The following is a 16,909-nucleotide window of genomic DNA, read 5'->3' on the forward strand; positions in this document are numbered from 1 at the left end:
TAGAAAGCCAGAAGCAGCCCACATTACCTCACGTAACATTTTAATACCGTACCACAAAACCTGCAGTTAGTGCACTCGAGGTTTCAGTAACAACCCAAGCACCTGCTCAGTTTCCAGATGTGGGTCTTCAGCGCCCTGCTGAAGTCCCACTGCACGTGACAGGAGGTTCTGGAGAGCCCACGTGTGGGAACTGAGTTCCCACACGATGCTCAGTAAAGTCCAGAGAGAATCTGGCCCCAAACACCTAGGCATGTAAGACAGGAGTTCATAATAAAGTACAAGAACGTGAAATATGGGGGATGAGAAAGTGAAGAGGATTCATCACTCAGAAGGAAAGCCCTACAAAGGCCATGCTGGTAGGGCTGTTACTTATTTTTAAATACGAATTGAATTGCAGGTCTTATTTTCCCAACTCACCGCTCCTGTGTTTCTGTAACAGATAAATGCAGCTTTAGAAATAGGGGTCACGTGTTGTGTTTGAGAGCACGCAACATTATCAGTATCAATCATCTAAATAATGCATTGTAACCAAAATACATCTTTTCAAACTTCAAAACAGTTTCTTTCTTAGTAAGAGATTCGTATTCTTAGTCAGAAGCTCCCACTAAGTCCAGTCAGTGAACTTACTTCCTCTACTGTTTACTTTTCACATTTTCTAAAGCACTTGGGGTTTTACCACAGGCATCCCTGCAACAGAAGAGAAGAGACCAGTGGTTCTCTGGAAATTTGGACTACATTTTGCTGCTGGGGTAGGGCACGGGGGAGGCAAGGCCGGAATCTGTGCTGAAAGAAAACGCTTCCCACGAAGTGACTGGTGACTTCTGAGGCTTTCGTTTGTGGATGTCTAGCTTCAGACCCTTTGCAAAGCACTGATTTCCAGAAAGGGCTGAGTACTCGGTTTCTAAACAGCTGGTTCTTCATAAATAAATCAATTAGATAATCACACAGAATAACTGGATGCGTCCAACAGTCACTAGTCAAGTCCGTAAGCAACCCACCTTTGTCCCAAAATTTGATGGTCTTTTTCTGTTTGTAGATAAAACTAGCTACTATTAATACAAAATGACAGCTGCCACCTGAAGGATGCCCTTTGTTTTACCCTGAGTTTGAGGCAAAGAAAACCAGAGCGAGCATGAAACTGCGTGACACTCTGCTCTGAGCACGAAACTTGGACGGCGGTTTTAAAAGCCATCCAGATTTTCAGTCTAGCTTCAAAACCGACGGGCAAAATCACCAGAAGGACAGACCTAAAATGCAAAGAAGAGTTTTTGCACTGAAGAACACCACGTATAAATCGATATATTTGCCATATACAGTCGCACGCACCTGACTTGACCACTCGCTCGACTTCCCCCCGCGCGCTGCCGAAACACCTGCATGACCACACAGCCCCGGTCCTTACCACCCATTTCCCCCGTCACCCCCTCCTCACCCTCCCTCCTCTGGGAACCACAGAAATACCTACCCACGCTTCACATGCAGCAAAACATAAAAACCATAAAAAAAAAAAGAAAAGAAGAGATGCACGCTTTTTTTTTTTTGCACAGCTTTGAACCTGTGGGAGTTGCCCGCCACGCGTGCAATCATGCCACCGAAGGAAATGTTGCAGGTAAGGGTGGGAGCTCGACAGCTCTCAAGAAATACATGCACGTAAACCTCTGCCCTCCTCATAGCCGGCTAGGACGGTACAGATGGAGGGGTGTTAGGAGGCAAAGAGAAGGCAGGTGACTTTACTGAGAAGTGCAATTGCATGCCCAAGGCTTCCCAGCAGCTCAGCTGGAGGTGAGGTGAATGGCACCCGGCTATTTTGATTTCCCATCAAAGAACGTAGCACCTCAGGGCACTTAGGAATAGTCAGGTAATTAAAAAAAAACATGTGCACACCTTGCTGGTACAGAGAAGTCAGCTGAGAGAAAAATCAAGAGAATTAAGGGCACGGAGAGACCTGGAGAGCACCTGCTTCTTTGCAGGAGCAGAGCAGGGCATGCAGCAGACAGGAGGTGTGCTAAAACAAGGTGCCCATGAGAAACTAGGCTGGCACCTGAGAAGAGAAGACATTTTAGAGCAAGGTTGCTGTGCAAAAAGGGAAAAGATCTAGCTGGAGGAAGCGAAGGATAATCCTGAAATAACCCTGATAACCCCACAGCGTCTAGGGCTAAAGTTTTGAGAGGATAAAGCAATAGCAGTGTAGCATGCTCCCACCTGCACAGCTCCTGCAGAGACTGCAACCATCCCGAGGCTATTAGAAACATCCAAAATCCTTGCTGAAAGGTGATGCAACCCTCCCACTATTCTTATTTTTCAAGGACTTTGGCAACTGGACTTGTGATGCTTCTAAATCCCTAACCCCACTGTCACACAAATAAATGCCACTTAAAGTCGGTGGGGAAACTCCTGTTTTCACTGGAATCATCCGGAGTTTTATCGGGCTAACTTCAAGAGAGTTGGGGTTTGGCTGCATGATAAGACCGAAAGCCTAACCCACAGACTGCGCAGCCAGCAGTGAACTCAGAGGGATCAGCGTGCCCTCTTTCAGAGTTCATGCTAGTGATTCATCTCCAAACAGCCTGAGGTCCCATGGAACTCCTATAATTACACAGCCCCCCACAAAGACAAGAGGCATCTGAATAGATGCTCGGGGCTGTGCTGCTGGGCTCAGTTCCCTGATGGCATCGGCCACAACTTCCCCAAATTGCCATTCAGCAGATGATGGTGATGGGAATCTCAGTGATGGATGAACAAGCCCCGGGGGACTGCGACTATCTGCTTGGGCTGCAAGTTGACACTAAAGTGCATGCTGGCATTTCTTCAAGCACACCAATCCTGCGAACCAGCCAGCTGAAAGCAGCTCAGGTGTCCTAAACCCATGTCCTCACCCACAGTCCACATAAGCCAGTTCATACCCAGCCAAACACCAGTGGTCCATGAGTTTGCTTCATGTGTTTGAAGGCTCGGTCTCCCTTCTCCGGATGCCTTCCCTGGGCCACGTCCCTGGACAATGCTTACTTCAGCCAGACGTGAAAGCCAGAGCTGGAAAGAGAAGCTAAGCATCTCAGTAAATAAATAAATAAAATCTGTATTTGTCATAAGACCTGATAGGATAGCATCTGCCCTAAATCAATAAAAGGTCCAGAGGAAGTGAAAAAGGAAGATTACAATAAAAACAGGATTTCCAAAACACTGCACAGACTGAACGACGACCAAAGTATACGTTTTCAGTCTTATAATTAAACTAGAACAGCAACAGCAAGCAGCTGTCGATTTATCTCGTGCTGAACCCAGCCTTTGCATGGCAGTGTCTGTGTTTTTACAAGGCCAGAAAATAAAGCAGGGCCTCCTGCCCCACGGTGGGTAGGGTTTATTTGGTGTGCGAGACACACGTGGTGCCACGGTAAGAAGCCGTAGTGTTGGTGCCTGCCAAGAGCTGTCGACGGCTGCTGGTTACAGCCGTGGAGAACGGCTCCTGTTGGCAGGCAGGACAAAGGCAGCCTTCCTTTTATTTTAAGAAAGTCACCGTGTTTTCTGACTCATGTTTTAATGCCAGTGTCATTACCAGTGCAGCACAGCTGGAGGAGACCTCAGGCAATTGTCTAGATCACCAGCAAATACATGTCGGCTGTTCTTGACACGTATCTGACAAAAAAAAATCATACTGGTAGCAATTCACTTCTCAGAATTCAATCAATGCGTTGAAAATCATGAAATCCCACACAGATCTGTTTAGAAAGTCCTTTTCCTCGCTCTTGAACTTGCTGGTTTATCCTCAAACCACACGTGCTTTCTTTGCAAACAGGAATGAAAAGAAACCTCCGATTAAAAAGAAAGCTGATGGGCTGTGAGGCCGTACCCAGCCACCAGCCCCAGCAAAGCGCCAGCTCGCTGGGTTGTGCCAGCCAGCTGTCACTTGCTGGGTCATGGCAGTGACACCACAAACATCCGCACCCTGTGGCAGCAAGTGCTTGCGGAGCAGGGAAGTACTTCTAAACCAAAAAAGGGTAGTTTTAAAATAAAGAAGGGCAGGGTTAGATTAGACTGTAGGAAGAAATTCTTTCCTTTGACGGCGGTGAGGCCCTGGCACAGGTTGCTCAGAGAAGCTGTGGGTGCCCCATCCCTGGAGGTGCTCAAGGCCAGGCTGGATGGGGCTTTGGGCAGCCTGGGCTGGTGGGAGGTGTCCCTGCCCATGGCAGGGGGGTTGGAATTAGATACTCTTTAAGGTCCCTTCCAACCCAAACCCTTCACGCACAGGATTTTGATGCCATGTCTGGCCATGACATGAGTTAGCAGTGCCTGTACTGCCTACCAACCCTCCATGGGGGCTGGCAGCCAGTGAGCCACCCAAAAAACTTGCAGCACTGCCTGGTACTCTTCTATCTTGCCTTTCACCACAAGCATTTTTCTCCAGGTTGAGTGAAGGCAATTGCCTCCAGCCTATTTCCAGCACTGCATGTGGGCTGGCAAAAGCTACAGACACCCGCTGAGGCGACGCGATGCAGACGGTTTTTTTTTCCTCCCTCCGTCTGTCACCCAGTGCACCCTCGGCAATAACGTGTAATGAAGCAAAAGGAGCTCACCATTCAAGTGGAAAAAATTTAAACCGAACTGCTCGTAAGAAGTCGCTGAGGAGGATGAGGACAGAGTTTACATGGGCAAAGGTTGCTTTTACAGACACGGAAGCTGAAAGTTGGTATTTTCTGCCCTATTTGCAGCGCTAGCCTCTTCTGAGCAGATGCAGATCAGCCCCATCACTAGGGTCAAGGCAAGAAAATGTACTTTCATGTGACACATTTTTTAAAGAAATCATTTGGAATCATTTCAGCACTATTTTGGATGAAGAACTGATTCTCAATAAATATTAGAGTATAAAATGTCGTGTGAGCATTGGTTTTACACAAATGATCTTTGTTTTTCTGAGGTATCAAACTGTTATTTGGGAGAATGGTTAACTAAAAATAAAACTCGCATTCTCTCCCACAAGTGGTATCTACCAGAGTTGTTACATATGAAATGTAACTAATTTCAAGTCAACTTTGTTAGAAATCTACAAGCTCCTTTTAAATCTAAAACCACTGCAAGCTTTTACCTGCTAAACGACTCAATGAGTTGCTTAAATAGCTAAAACAGCAGCACCTGCACATAACTCCAGCAGTTTTTGACACCCAAACAGGAGAAACACAAGAGCCTTCACACTTTTGCACTGAGCAGAGCAGTTCAGAAGCTAGAAGCAGGGGAAACCTAAAAATGTTGAATTAGCTCACAGCAACAATGGCAGCGTCACCTCCCCTCCTCCTCGCAAAAAAGACAGCATGAAACTAAGAATACCAGTGCAACCTCTAACTATTAACAAGACCAGGCCTTTCTATTTTTTCTTTTTTTTTTTGTTTTATTCGCAAAAGAAGAGCCCAGCGTTTTACTGACCACAACAGAAAGCAGCCAGGTCCTGCAGATGCCGCCGCCGCCTTCGCGGCACCACGTGCGCCATTTTGTGGACCCTGGCACGATGTCCCTGGTATAGGCCAGGGACACAGGAACCTCTGGAGGGAACGGAGCAGCCAGGACAAAAATATAAACCATAAAAATAAAAGCCAGGACTAAAATAAAGCCGTTCGCAAAGGATGAGTTGCATGTTTTCTCTTTACAGTCCCCTGCAGGCCCTGACCCGAGCAGCCTCCAACGCAGTGTCTGAAGCAGGTTTGCTGGGGGTGCTGCTGCAGACCTGGTGCAAGTGGCTGTGGAAATGGCAGAGCTGTGCTCTTCGCTGACACACACCTCAGCTACACCTGTGTGTATTTATTCTGCTGGCACAATCAGTGCCACTTGGGGCTATAGGGAACCATCTCTGCAAAGTCTTTTTCAGAGACACGGCCTCCCACGAGGCATGATGAGGTACCTGATGCGATGGCCTGTGCTCAGACACCACAGTGTTCATGGCACGTTAATGAAGCCAGTTTTATCTCGGCTACTCTCAGGGCATCCTTGTGGGTCCCTGCCACCTCGATATCCTACAGCTCTAGGGCGGTTAGCTCACACCTGCAGCCCCTTACGCTGTGCTTGTTTAGGTCCGGAATAGCGAAAACGGAAATGCTTCTCGAAGCATTTTTCTTTGCAGAATCGCCTCGCCCCGCGTCCCCCCCAAAACCCAAAGCAGACACAGCGGGATGCTGCACTATGGGGCTGGCCGGGCTCCCCGCTCACCCCACAGCGCCGTCACACCCAACCGAAAGCAGCCCCCGCCTCGCAGCGCAACCCCAAAAACCCAACTTCGGCGTGGAAACAACCCCAGGGGGTCCTCCCCACCCAGCCTGGCCATAAAGCAGGAGGGAGATTGGGGCAGAACCGCTCCTTCCTCCTCCTCCTCGTGCTCTGACCCCACTCTCCCCATGCCCGCTCCCCCCTCGAAGCCGGCATGGCGCAGAGCGCTGCTCGCCCCAGCCCTACCTGAGCGCCGCGGCCGCTCCGCCGCATCGGGACCCGAGTGTGGCGGATCCGGGACCGACCCCGGGACCGGGACCGGGTTTGGGGCCGGGTTTGGGGCCGGGGGAGGCGGCCTCGCGTGCGAAGGGAGCTCGGCAGCGGTGCTGCTTTGAGTCAGGGCCGGCCGCGGCGGCGGGGGAGAGCGGGTTGCGGCTGAAAGAGAGAGCGGCGCTGAGTGATCTCCGGCCGGCGCCTGGCACGCAAGGGCTTGGCGGCTCCCCCCCCCCTCCATATACACACACACACCGTGCCCACCGAGCCCTGAGGGGAGAAAGGTGGCAAAAAGGGGCGTCGGAGGGGGTAAATTTGATGTTTCGGCTTGCTGCTTCCCAAGGGGTGCCGCTGGTTGTCAGCCCTCCCCCCGCGCAGCAGTGCTCTGTCAGCAGCAAGGTGTGATTTTGCCATGTCCTGCAGGTAAAGGGAGCTGGGATACGTAAAAAAGCAAAAAGTTCCGTGCCATCAGCAGGCTGAGCAACAGAAAACAGCATAAAGCACTCAGCAGGGTAGGTATTTACCAAGAAAGGGTGTTGTTTTTTGCAGAGATCAGGAACACCCGAGGTGTTATTCATCCCTCTCAGAAACGACAGCAAACGGACAGCTCTGAAGGTTTCGTCTCAATGGATTCAGTTGAACCAGTTATACCACAAGCCTTCCCAAAGCTGGTAAGTGAATGATGATTACTCACAAAGAAAGTTTCTGTAGCGTGAATATCAACCCAAGCAAACACTTTCCTCACAAAGTCTCTCCAAGAATGTCGGGGCACTCAGTGAACTTTCAGGGGCATCGCCTGGGAAGCGTTTTCCACCTCTATTTTACAAAGAAATTACAGGCAGATTAAGATCAAGCTGTTTATTCCCACTGAGCAGATGTGAAATAATTTGAGAGTAAAATGTAAGACCCCTTCACTACCAGTCCCATCAGTTAGCCCCAGGATCCCTGTTGGGATAAAATGCTTTTATTTTTATTTTTTTTTTTCTACCTAGTCCCAGCCTGAATGCTGTGCCAGATCTCAGCTTCTAGTTTCCGCTTTTAAAGAACTTGCCAAAAGATTAAAAAATCCTTAAAAAAAGATAAAAGATTGATTAAAAGGGTCACAAGTGGCAGTGGCAGGTTTTTTATTTCATAGATTGTCCTACTTTGTAGATTATGCAGCAGATTAGCCACCCGAGAAGTTTTCTGTTTACTTCTTTTAAAGGACACAAGTGCTCAGATAACTCAGTGATTGTGAGATTCAGGAGAATCAGAGATCTCCATGCTGATTCAGTTTTGCCCGTATACGAAAACTGATCAGATATCAAATGTGGCTGGCTAAGATTTTCTGGAGGTTACACTGCAGAGGAATGAACAGGTTACATGTGTGTTTAACAAAATATAAAAACTTCATTCAGTTTTAGCATGGAATTCACAGCGAGTGCTGCTCTGCTTCAGCTATGCCACAATTCAGTAGAGTGACATCGGGTTGCATTGACAAAGCAATACAACCAGCTCAAAACACAAGGTGAATTCCCCTCTACTTTCCAAACTTTTCCTTACCATTTGTTTTTTTAGCAGCACATACAAAGAGAAGTCTGAAGCACCACTTCCCATTACTCACAACTCTACATTCAGGCTCTTTCATAAGACTCATGACTTTCATTCTTTTAAGAAGGAAATACACCTGGAGTGCCCAAGCAGCAAGAACAAGCCATGTCCTGAGAAGTTGCAGGCTGGGGAATGCAGGAGCAGATTTAAGCTACAGAGCTTTGCCTGCAAGGGTTACATTTGGGAAGAAAGAGAGAGGCTGAACAGACATGCAAAACAAGCAGGTAGGAAATTATTTCTGTAGCAGAAAGGACTGAAGTTTCTTTTTTTTTTTTTCATGTGGTCAATATGCTTATCAGCACAAACTGCAATTTTCTAAGCCTTTTTCTCAGTATTGGTGCATTACTGTAATTTATATATGCATGTGGCACATTCATGCGTGACCAGGGAAGCGGAACTTGTCTAAGCAAAACTGGCAGCAATAAAGAAATCTGCAAAATAGGTCTGCAAAAGTGGTGAAGTAGCTAAAGGTGAAAGAGCTTGCTGCTCTGCATAGGGACAGATTTCACTCCAACTGTGCATGGTGCCACGTACCTGCTGAGACACAGAAAATGTGAAAAGAGATTTGTTATTCAAGACAACTGGTTAAGTGCAAATTTACATCAATAGCTGATCCAACTAATAATTAAGAAACAAACAACCCCCAAAACACAGGAGTCCCATTTGCCCAAAAGATCACTGTGCTGTATTATTTGCAGCCTGCCAAATAGCTCCAACAGGACAACAGATAGAGCACGTTTGGGTTTGTGCTGAAGCAAACTCCTTTTGTACGGGAGACCTTAGAAGAGGAAGAGTGGGACAACAGGAGACTTTGGAGAATCAGGCACTGCTGCCAATAAGTCTTTCTGACCCATAAGAAAGAAAGTGGATAGGTACATTTTCAGTATCCAGTGCTTCATGCCAAAAAAAGCCTTCCTGCTTGATTAGGACTTTCTTTCCCCCATCATAAGGCTGCCCAAACAATACAAGTACTGAAGCTTGACAATGGCAAAGCCTGGTCTCTTGACAAGGTCAAATGCTGTTGTAAATTGTGGACTGCGGGGTAAAATGCAAGGCTAGAACTGTGCTTGTAGAGACAGGGCAGCTCTTCCACCGGTGCTAGTGGGAGGTTGGAGCAGAGATACAGGATGAAATACACCTGTTGTCTGTTATTTAGCCTTTTGTCAGCTATATGAATTCATTTCTACAGTCAGACTCAACCGGGGAAGGGATAGTCTTGAGACTGCTGTTCTGTCTTCCTTCAGTGTCTATTGCTTCTTCCTCCTCTCTGTCACCCCTTACTTCACCCCTTGCTCTCTTCCATATGTCCATGACAGCTGAACACTAATGTCTCGCAGTTCCTCCTCGGGCTTTCCCGCTTTTCCTGCTTCCTTTACTTATTGCTGATTACCAGATAACCTAGAAATAGTGTCAGGGAGCAGCAAGTGCTGGGCTTCTCCAAGAGGGAGGACAAGCCAAGAGCCAGCAGGGACCGCAGTATGGGCAGTGACACTCCTGTAACTCTGACCCCAGCGAGTGGAAACCAAACAGAGATGTGCCCTAAAGGACAGCAGTGCTGCTTTGCAGTTTTTAGGCAAATCTCCTTTTGTCAGCCATAGAAAAGCTCTCCCTTCTGAGCAGTAGCCCTGCACACGTGCCTGTGACTGCTAGATCTCGTGACTAGCAGTGTCTTGTTTTAGCTTCTGCTGCGGTCTCCCACTGTGATTTCAGACATCGCCTACTTGTTTCTCCTAAAATCCACCTAGGTAGGTGGATTTCTTTACTGAACATGGGTATCTGAGACAAGGCACAGTTACACAGGGCTGGCAAGGACCTTCTAGGTCTTCAAAAACAGCTCTGGGCATAGGCGCCCATCTCATAAACTGATCACCCTCCATCCTGAACCTACTGAGGGATTTTCCCCTCCTTTCTCCTTTGGAAAGGCTCCCTCCCTGCTTGGATGATGAATCGTGCTTTCAGAGTCCTACTCAAACTGAGGCACAGTTTGGTTTACTGGCACTTGTTTTCCCAAGTGATTTGAAATCTTCAGACACTTGATGCAGGTGCACCTGCTTGCTTCTTACCTAACCAAGGAGCCCAATCAGTAGGACTCAGCACTCCATTGTCTGTCTTGATGTGAGGTTATGATTGCCATGCTGTGGCTACCTGAAAAGATGTTCAGGTAGTCATCCCATCCTGTCCTGTTCCCCCACCCACCAAGAGGAGCCTGAGCTTAGTTAAATGTGCCTGTACTGTCAGGGTTTGTTACTACAGCCTGCAACGACTTATTGCGAATCGCAGCTATGTTCTCAGCACAATGCGGTGCCAAGGTGGATGGATGTGATTTAATAACAATCAATACAAGTAGGAAACCTAAGGAAGTGTAACAACAAGAATTTTTTTATTAGAGGGTCAATAGCCAAGTCATTCAGGAGGAATTAATTTTCAAGATTTGGCTACAGAAGAGCTCTGCAATCTCATTGCCTTCCCCATGCCCAGCAGCTTTATTTTTATTACTACTTTTTTTTTTCGGGGGAGACTTCAGCAGGTTTCTTCCATCCTTGGGTCTTTGACGCTGGGTTCCCTCTAGTGGCATTAACAGGAGCATCGATTCTGTGTTATTGACTGATCTGGGTCCGTAGAAGGGGCAGGGGGAAGAGGACACTGCAGGATGCTACCAACTTACATCAGGAAACACTGACTTGTCTTCTTCTGACTAGTAGCCTAGCACTTTTGTATACCACAGGTTCTTTATTTTTTCCATCAGCTGTTCGGCCAGTAAACTGAGTTTGGTTGTTTCTCTGATGAGGAAGGTCCTGCAGAGACAACGGCATATGTGGTAAGATATACACGTATGTGAGTGAGGGCAGTCTGCATCTGCAGTAGTTATCAAACTACCCTTCTTTCACACTGCCTTTTTCATTGAGAGTGCAATGCTCCTCAGCACTCCTAGAGGGGCTTTCCTCAGAAGATAGGAATAGGCAGTCTGTATTTTCTGTGACTTAGATGAAACTGTATCTCCTGGGTCACCTTGCTTTTCCTTTCAGGAGGAAATTCTTTCCCCTTCTTTGAGGAATATATATTTACAGTTAGAGCCAACTCTGTGAACTGAGTACCACCAGTGTTTGCTGGCACCTTCAGTACTCAGCCCTTCCCAGACAGCACCATTCCACCTACCCAGCTCCTTCCAGGGGGGCTGATGCCCCACTAGCCAGTGGCCTCTCTCTCACTACTCATGTCTAAAGATAAGTATTTGCTATCCCCATGAGTATTGTATTCAATGTGCATCCCTGGGAAGAGGTTGCACTGTGATACAAAACCATATCAACATCGCTTTTCATTATAGTCACATCAGGCTTTGGTTGATTCATTGCCCCTTGGGTCTCCTTCTACAGATAGTGCATTAATCTGTTCTTTCTCCCCCTCCTCCCTCTCCCTTTCCACCCACGGCTATTGCAATGCTAGCGCAGATTCTCCATACCTGGTCCCAACAACTACTGGAGTCTGGGCAGCATCCGCCAAGAACTGACCAACTCTAGGGGACATCTTGTTCACAGTTTCGTAGATGTAAGCTGCAATTGCATCGGGGATGACCAACCAGTCACGACGGTCTCTCTCAAAGATGGACTTTGAGTGCACTTCTGCGAAGGAGGAGGCAAAAAACATGAGGTTTCTCCAGTCCCTCTGATATCTTCCCCCACACGCAATGGGAAGAGACATGAAACTCTCAGGTTCACACTCCCCCAGAATTTGATTTGCTCTAGCAGCATCCAGCAGCACCTCATTGCTAATTTGGGGGTACTTGAGTCATAGGCTTTACATGCTAGAATATTTGCACCAGGTATGGATGGTTTGTACACCAAGCTCCTACTGTCTGGTTTCACTCTAGCTAGCACTGTAAATTCATGGTTTTACCTTATGGATGGAACAGACTTCTCTAAGGCAAGTTAAAACCCGTCACAAAAGCTTTTCAGACGTACCGGGAACGGTGGTGCTAAGGAGCAGGATCAGAGCTATCACCAATGCCCTGTATTGCACCATGGTTTGCGGTCCCAGTTCAGCCCCGCACACCTGGAGACCTGCTGGAATCACAACACAATGCTTTGTTTGTTTTCAGAGAAATAAAACACGTCTGTTAAACACCACATTCGTGCAACAAACCTAACAAATAAATGAAAAAGGAAGCAGGAAAGATCATTTGGTGCATTTCTTTTGAAGGAGTGAAGAAAAGATTGCACAAAGAAAAGTATTCTTTTATTTGTATAACAGCAAACATCCACAACGAATGATAGCTTTCAGAGTTCCAAGGAATCTGTGGCAGTTACAATCACTTTTTTATTATAAAAATATATATAATTGATTTTTATTTTTTTTTAAATAAGAGAACTAAAATTCCTTGTTTCGGTATTTGAGCAAACAACTAAAACTGGCAGTGGTCAGAATAGACTTCTACACGTAGGTACAACTGCAAGAAGTCTATTAAGGGAATTTTGGTTTGATCTTTTGCAAATGGCTCTAAGGAATCTTGCGCTAGTCAGTGCTTCATATAAAATGATCTGAATGACCCAGTGATCTGAGTATTTTGTCCTGACCTAGAAAAGACTCAACCAGGTTCTTCTCTTTTCCACGCTGTGATTAGTGAATCAGCTGGCAACCCAAGCAGAACACATTTTTAGAAGGGAATAAGTACAAACTTTAGCCTCATCCGATATCCTTTTGTCTATTAAAAAAGGCAGAGGAACTCTTGAAAAGTTGCTACTTAGTACATTGAAAGGATGACATTGCATCTAAACAAGATTTTCAAACACAGTGTTCTTAGAAAGGTTTTTAGAAGTTAAAATTGATTACAGCCTGACTTACAGCATGACATGTCAGAACAACATGAAGTAAACATTGCAGTACTAAGATCTGCAATGGCAAGAAGAAGGCTGCAAGCCTATTCCTTATGAATACTTTGCTAAATCCTGTTCCAGATAGCGGCACTAGTCAGCGCTCCCTCTTATTCCACAGTAAGACAGTTTGTTCCCATTTTGTTCTCCTTCTAAGCACAGATTACCTCAGAAAGTTACATCTCCATCTTCACCAGACATTTGCCAACTGGCAGCAGTTCCTCAGTTACCACCCTCCCTTGATTGTTAATCCTAGAGACAAATTCTCCCTCTGTAGATAAAAGTTATAAATCTTCTTCCCAGGAGCGTAAAGAGGGGATCTCACCTGCTTTAAAGCCTGTAGACCCTGTGTTGAGAGCAGCTGTGAAAAAAGTTAGACATTTTCCAACACTGAAACTCTGTAATCTCTACCATGGGCTCGGCCCTCCTATGAAGCATCCATCACTCAACTTCAGTCCAGGTTGCTCAAGCACTCCCACCCTCTTCCCCCTCCACTCGCTTCTGTCCATCCTACGTACACCAGTCACAAAGTCCATGCCACCCAGAACAGGCAGTGCAGCTCTTACCTGTCCTGCGTTCTCTCTCTCAGGCCGAAGCTGAGGTAGATGCTCATCTGAGACACCGGCATTTATGCAGAGCTAATATAGAGATAGCAAGGGGTCAAAGGTCCTGCTTTGTTTCCCCATTTGCTCTTTTGCTGTTGTTGGGATTTGGTAACGGAGGGTCAGTCTGACCCGAGCCTAGGAGACGTGGAAGGCAGCTCCTGGGTCACTGAGTCCCCTACTTTTCAGGCAACCATGTCATGGAGGCCCCTTTCATAAGCTGACCAAATTCCACATTAACAGTAGCTGGAGCTGGGCTGAATTTTGCTTCCAGTGCTCCTGTGGGGAGGCCCATGCCATAACCTCACTGCACTGACAGATGCAAATTATTTGTGGCTATTACACTCATCCATATTTCACCCTTTGTTTCCAACACATCCATTAACCAACTGAGGCACGCAGGTGAGCGCGCACATCCATGCAGCACTCTCGCAGTTCTTCTGTCCCCATATCCAAACCTTTTTGCACAGGCTGACAAGATGGGCATGCACCTGAGCCAGCTGTCAAAACATGGACTGGGGAAATATAATTCCTCCCCAGGCTGCCTGGGGAAATGGGCCCAGTCAGAAAGCAAGAGTTCCCCTACCACAGCCAGGGCAGCCAAGTCAGCGATTGCAGCAGCGATACAACTCAGGGCACATCAATTCAAGAGGGTTGCCAGTGGGTTCCCAGACAATTTTCCTACTTTCTTGGTGAAAAGATTTATTATTATTATTTTTTTTAATAAAAATTAAAAAAAAAAAAAACTCCTGAAAATACGAAAAACCCTCCTGAAACAACTATTACAAACATTGACAAAAAACAAACAAACAAAAAAACTCATGGAAACAAATCATATTGCACTTTTGTCCAAAAAATAGCAACAGAAAATTCTTACTAATGTCTAACGAGGTTATTTCCAGAAGTCAGAACAGAGAATTTTCAGTTCCACTTCTGGTGAAAATACTCAAAAGCAATTTAGGGTCTAGGAAGAAGACACAGGAGCAACAGTTTGTAAGTTCCCTTATATTTTAATGGTACATTCAGCAATCATTGAAAAGAATCTACACATTTACCATCTGCTCTTACAGCTGCAGTAACATTGAGAACACCAGTACGAGGCACGTTATAGGCATTAAACTTAACAGAAATAGCAACGAGCAGTTATTACTATGGGTGTTAATTAACATCACATCATCTTTCTCCTACGTCGGGTCAATAAATGGCAGTCTCTGACCATACTAAAGGGGTATTTTATACTGATGTGCTGCTCGAGGTAGTAACACCAAGGGGGTTTAGCTGCCCTGTGTAGGGATATGTACAACCGTGGAGCTTCGCATTGTGCTTGCTATCATGAGGCAACTTACCCTCCCCACCAAGTTAGCCTAACTTTACCTAGCGCTATCATGAACACAACCCCAGAGATAGCAACTGGGCCTTTCAGCACTTTCTACTGCCAAACAGGCAATTGCCAAGCCCAGATCAATGATTGCACAAGCAGCAGCCCTTGCCCCCCATTCCTGGAATGGCATCCTGGAATGGCAGGGTGCTCTGCAAATAAGCAAGAAAGCCAGGTATTGCAAGGCCTTTCTGAATCAAAGAAAAAATAATTTATTACTTTAAAAAAAAAAAAAAAATCTTTTGTGATGAATCTCTGGCCTGAGGTAGAAAGCAGCTGAAAGAAGCAGCATGGGTGTTCTTATCTGCCCCATGGGGCATGGTCACTCACTCATTACATTATTATTTTAATTAGGATAACTCCTGTGGCTATCAAGGCACTCTTGATAAAGGAAATTAATTCTTGATGGTAAGGTACGTTCCTTCAGCTGCGTGACAGGAAGAAACAAAAGCCTAGAGCGACAATAACTCTCAAATAAGAAACACGTCCAATTTCTTTCACCACAAATGGGCTGACACATGAACATCAGCTCATTGGGAATGGCTAAAAAAATTAAACACCAGTAAGTTACAGCCTAGAAAGAATGAGGCTAGGCTAGGCCATTTCCTACCATTACTTCTTTCAGTGTGTAGTATTTGACCTACTCAATTCAATCTCTCTTTTAAAAAAAAAGTCAAAGATCTGGTAATCTTACTGGGAAAAAAAAAAAAAAAAGGAATATACATAGCATTGAGCAGTGCTGTTGCAAAGACTTTCATTTATAGCCAATTAAAAAGAGAAATGAGCATTTAAAATGTAGCCTATTTCCTTCCAGCTTTTCTGCCTGCTGTCAGTTGCAAAGCATGCATTTATAGATTCCCTTTTTAATTGTTTCACAGCCCACCGACTGGTGCTTTATGAACTAGTGTTCTCTGGACCAGATCTTCACAAACCTGGTACCATTTCTGCTTCCCTGCTGGAAAACCTAATCGACTTCTGTCTGCAGTTTAAGTCACAGAATTAAGTCTGAGATATAATTTCCCCTGAAGAGTTTTGTTTAACATTTTTGTAACTGTGAATGAAGTGACTGAAGAGCAGCTCAAGCATGATGAAGATAAAACTCTTCAGACTTTCACACAGCACGAATTGTGTGAATTCACACAATCTACAGTTAGTCACCCTAGCACAAGCATGGGGCCCACGGTGACAAGTAGCGATGGAAGGCTCTTTCACGGTATTTAGATCAAAAAAATGCAACCTCTGCAGTTGTCGTGCTCACACTAGTGCATCACGCTTCAACCACTGCTGCTGTTACACACAATCATCTAGGTTTTCTTAGTAAAACTTGCTGGACATGTGTTGGCTTATACACAGTTAAACATTAAGGAAAGGAAACTCTTCCCCACGCTACCGTATCAGGATCACAACTGATGTCCTAATAGGCTCTACTCTTGAAGGAGAAAGGGGCATTCCCTGAAGCCTGGACATTTAGGCTGGGTCGAGAAGCTAGTGGATCCTGCTGATCTATCTCCATACAAAGGCATCAGAAATAAGCAGTGTCAGCCAAGGAACTGTAGGAAAATGGGTGCTCTCCATTGTAGCCTTCGGTCGATCAGCAACTGCATCAGATATCCAGCTAGGAGTGCTTGCTTCTAGCATGACGTTTCCCATCATTGTTGAAAGAAAAGAAAAAGGGAGGTGGGCAAAATGAAAACATGCCCAAGTCAGTCTTCCAGGGACACCAGTAACAGGGACATAAAAGAACAAATAATTGAAAGCGTCCCATGTGGCACTGGTTGGGAAATAAGCTGGGCGATACAGTGATTAACACTGGCCAATCTCTAGTGCCTCTGGGTTACACAATAATTCACAAGATGCTCCTAAAGCTCCTTGCTAACAGTTGAGTCTTGAATCCAGAAGTACCTTTGGCAAGCTAGTTTCCTGTGGAAGCAGCCAGCATGCAACTACAACACCCAGAGAACATCAATTTTTCCAGCACATCTTAAATGAAAACAAGGGATGAATCACAA

General features: G+C 46.0%; 1 protein-coding gene across 1 annotated transcript; it reads right to left on the bottom strand.

Annotated features, from left to right (window-relative positions):
- Window positions 1-10,747: 10,747 nt before the first annotated feature.
- LOC116500211 (apovitellenin-1) lies at window positions 10,748-12,072 on the bottom strand. The gene is made up of 3 exons (XM_032207494.1): window positions 12,012-12,072; window positions 11,513-11,672; window positions 10,748-10,847 (listed from the first exon to the last, which is right to left on the bottom strand). Exons 1-3 carry the CDS (start codon window positions 12,070-12,072, stop codon window positions 10,748-10,750), a joined length of 321 nt encoding a protein of 106 aa, XP_032063385.1.
- Window positions 12,073-16,909: the final 4,837 nt, after the last annotated feature.

The sequence above is a fragment of the Aythya fuligula genome, chromosome 1 (assembly GCF_009819795.1).
Source record: "Aythya fuligula isolate bAytFul2 chromosome 1, bAytFul2.pri, whole genome shotgun sequence".
NCBI classification, from domain to species: Eukaryota; Metazoa; Chordata; class Aves; order Anseriformes; family Anatidae; genus Aythya; species Aythya fuligula.

Coding starts and splice junctions, on each gene's coding strand:
- LOC116500211 (XM_032207494.1), bottom strand. CDS start 12,072: ATGGTGCAATACAGGGCATTGGTGATAGCTCTGATCCTGCTCCTTAGC. Junction 11,673..12,011: donor CCTTAGCACCACCGTTCCCG/GTACGTCTGAAA, acceptor CCTCCTTCGCAG/AAGTGCACTCAAAGTCCATC. Junction 10,848..11,512: donor CCAGTAGTTGTTGGGACCAG/GTATGGAGAATC, acceptor TTGTCTCTGCAG/GACCTTCCTCATCAGAGAAA.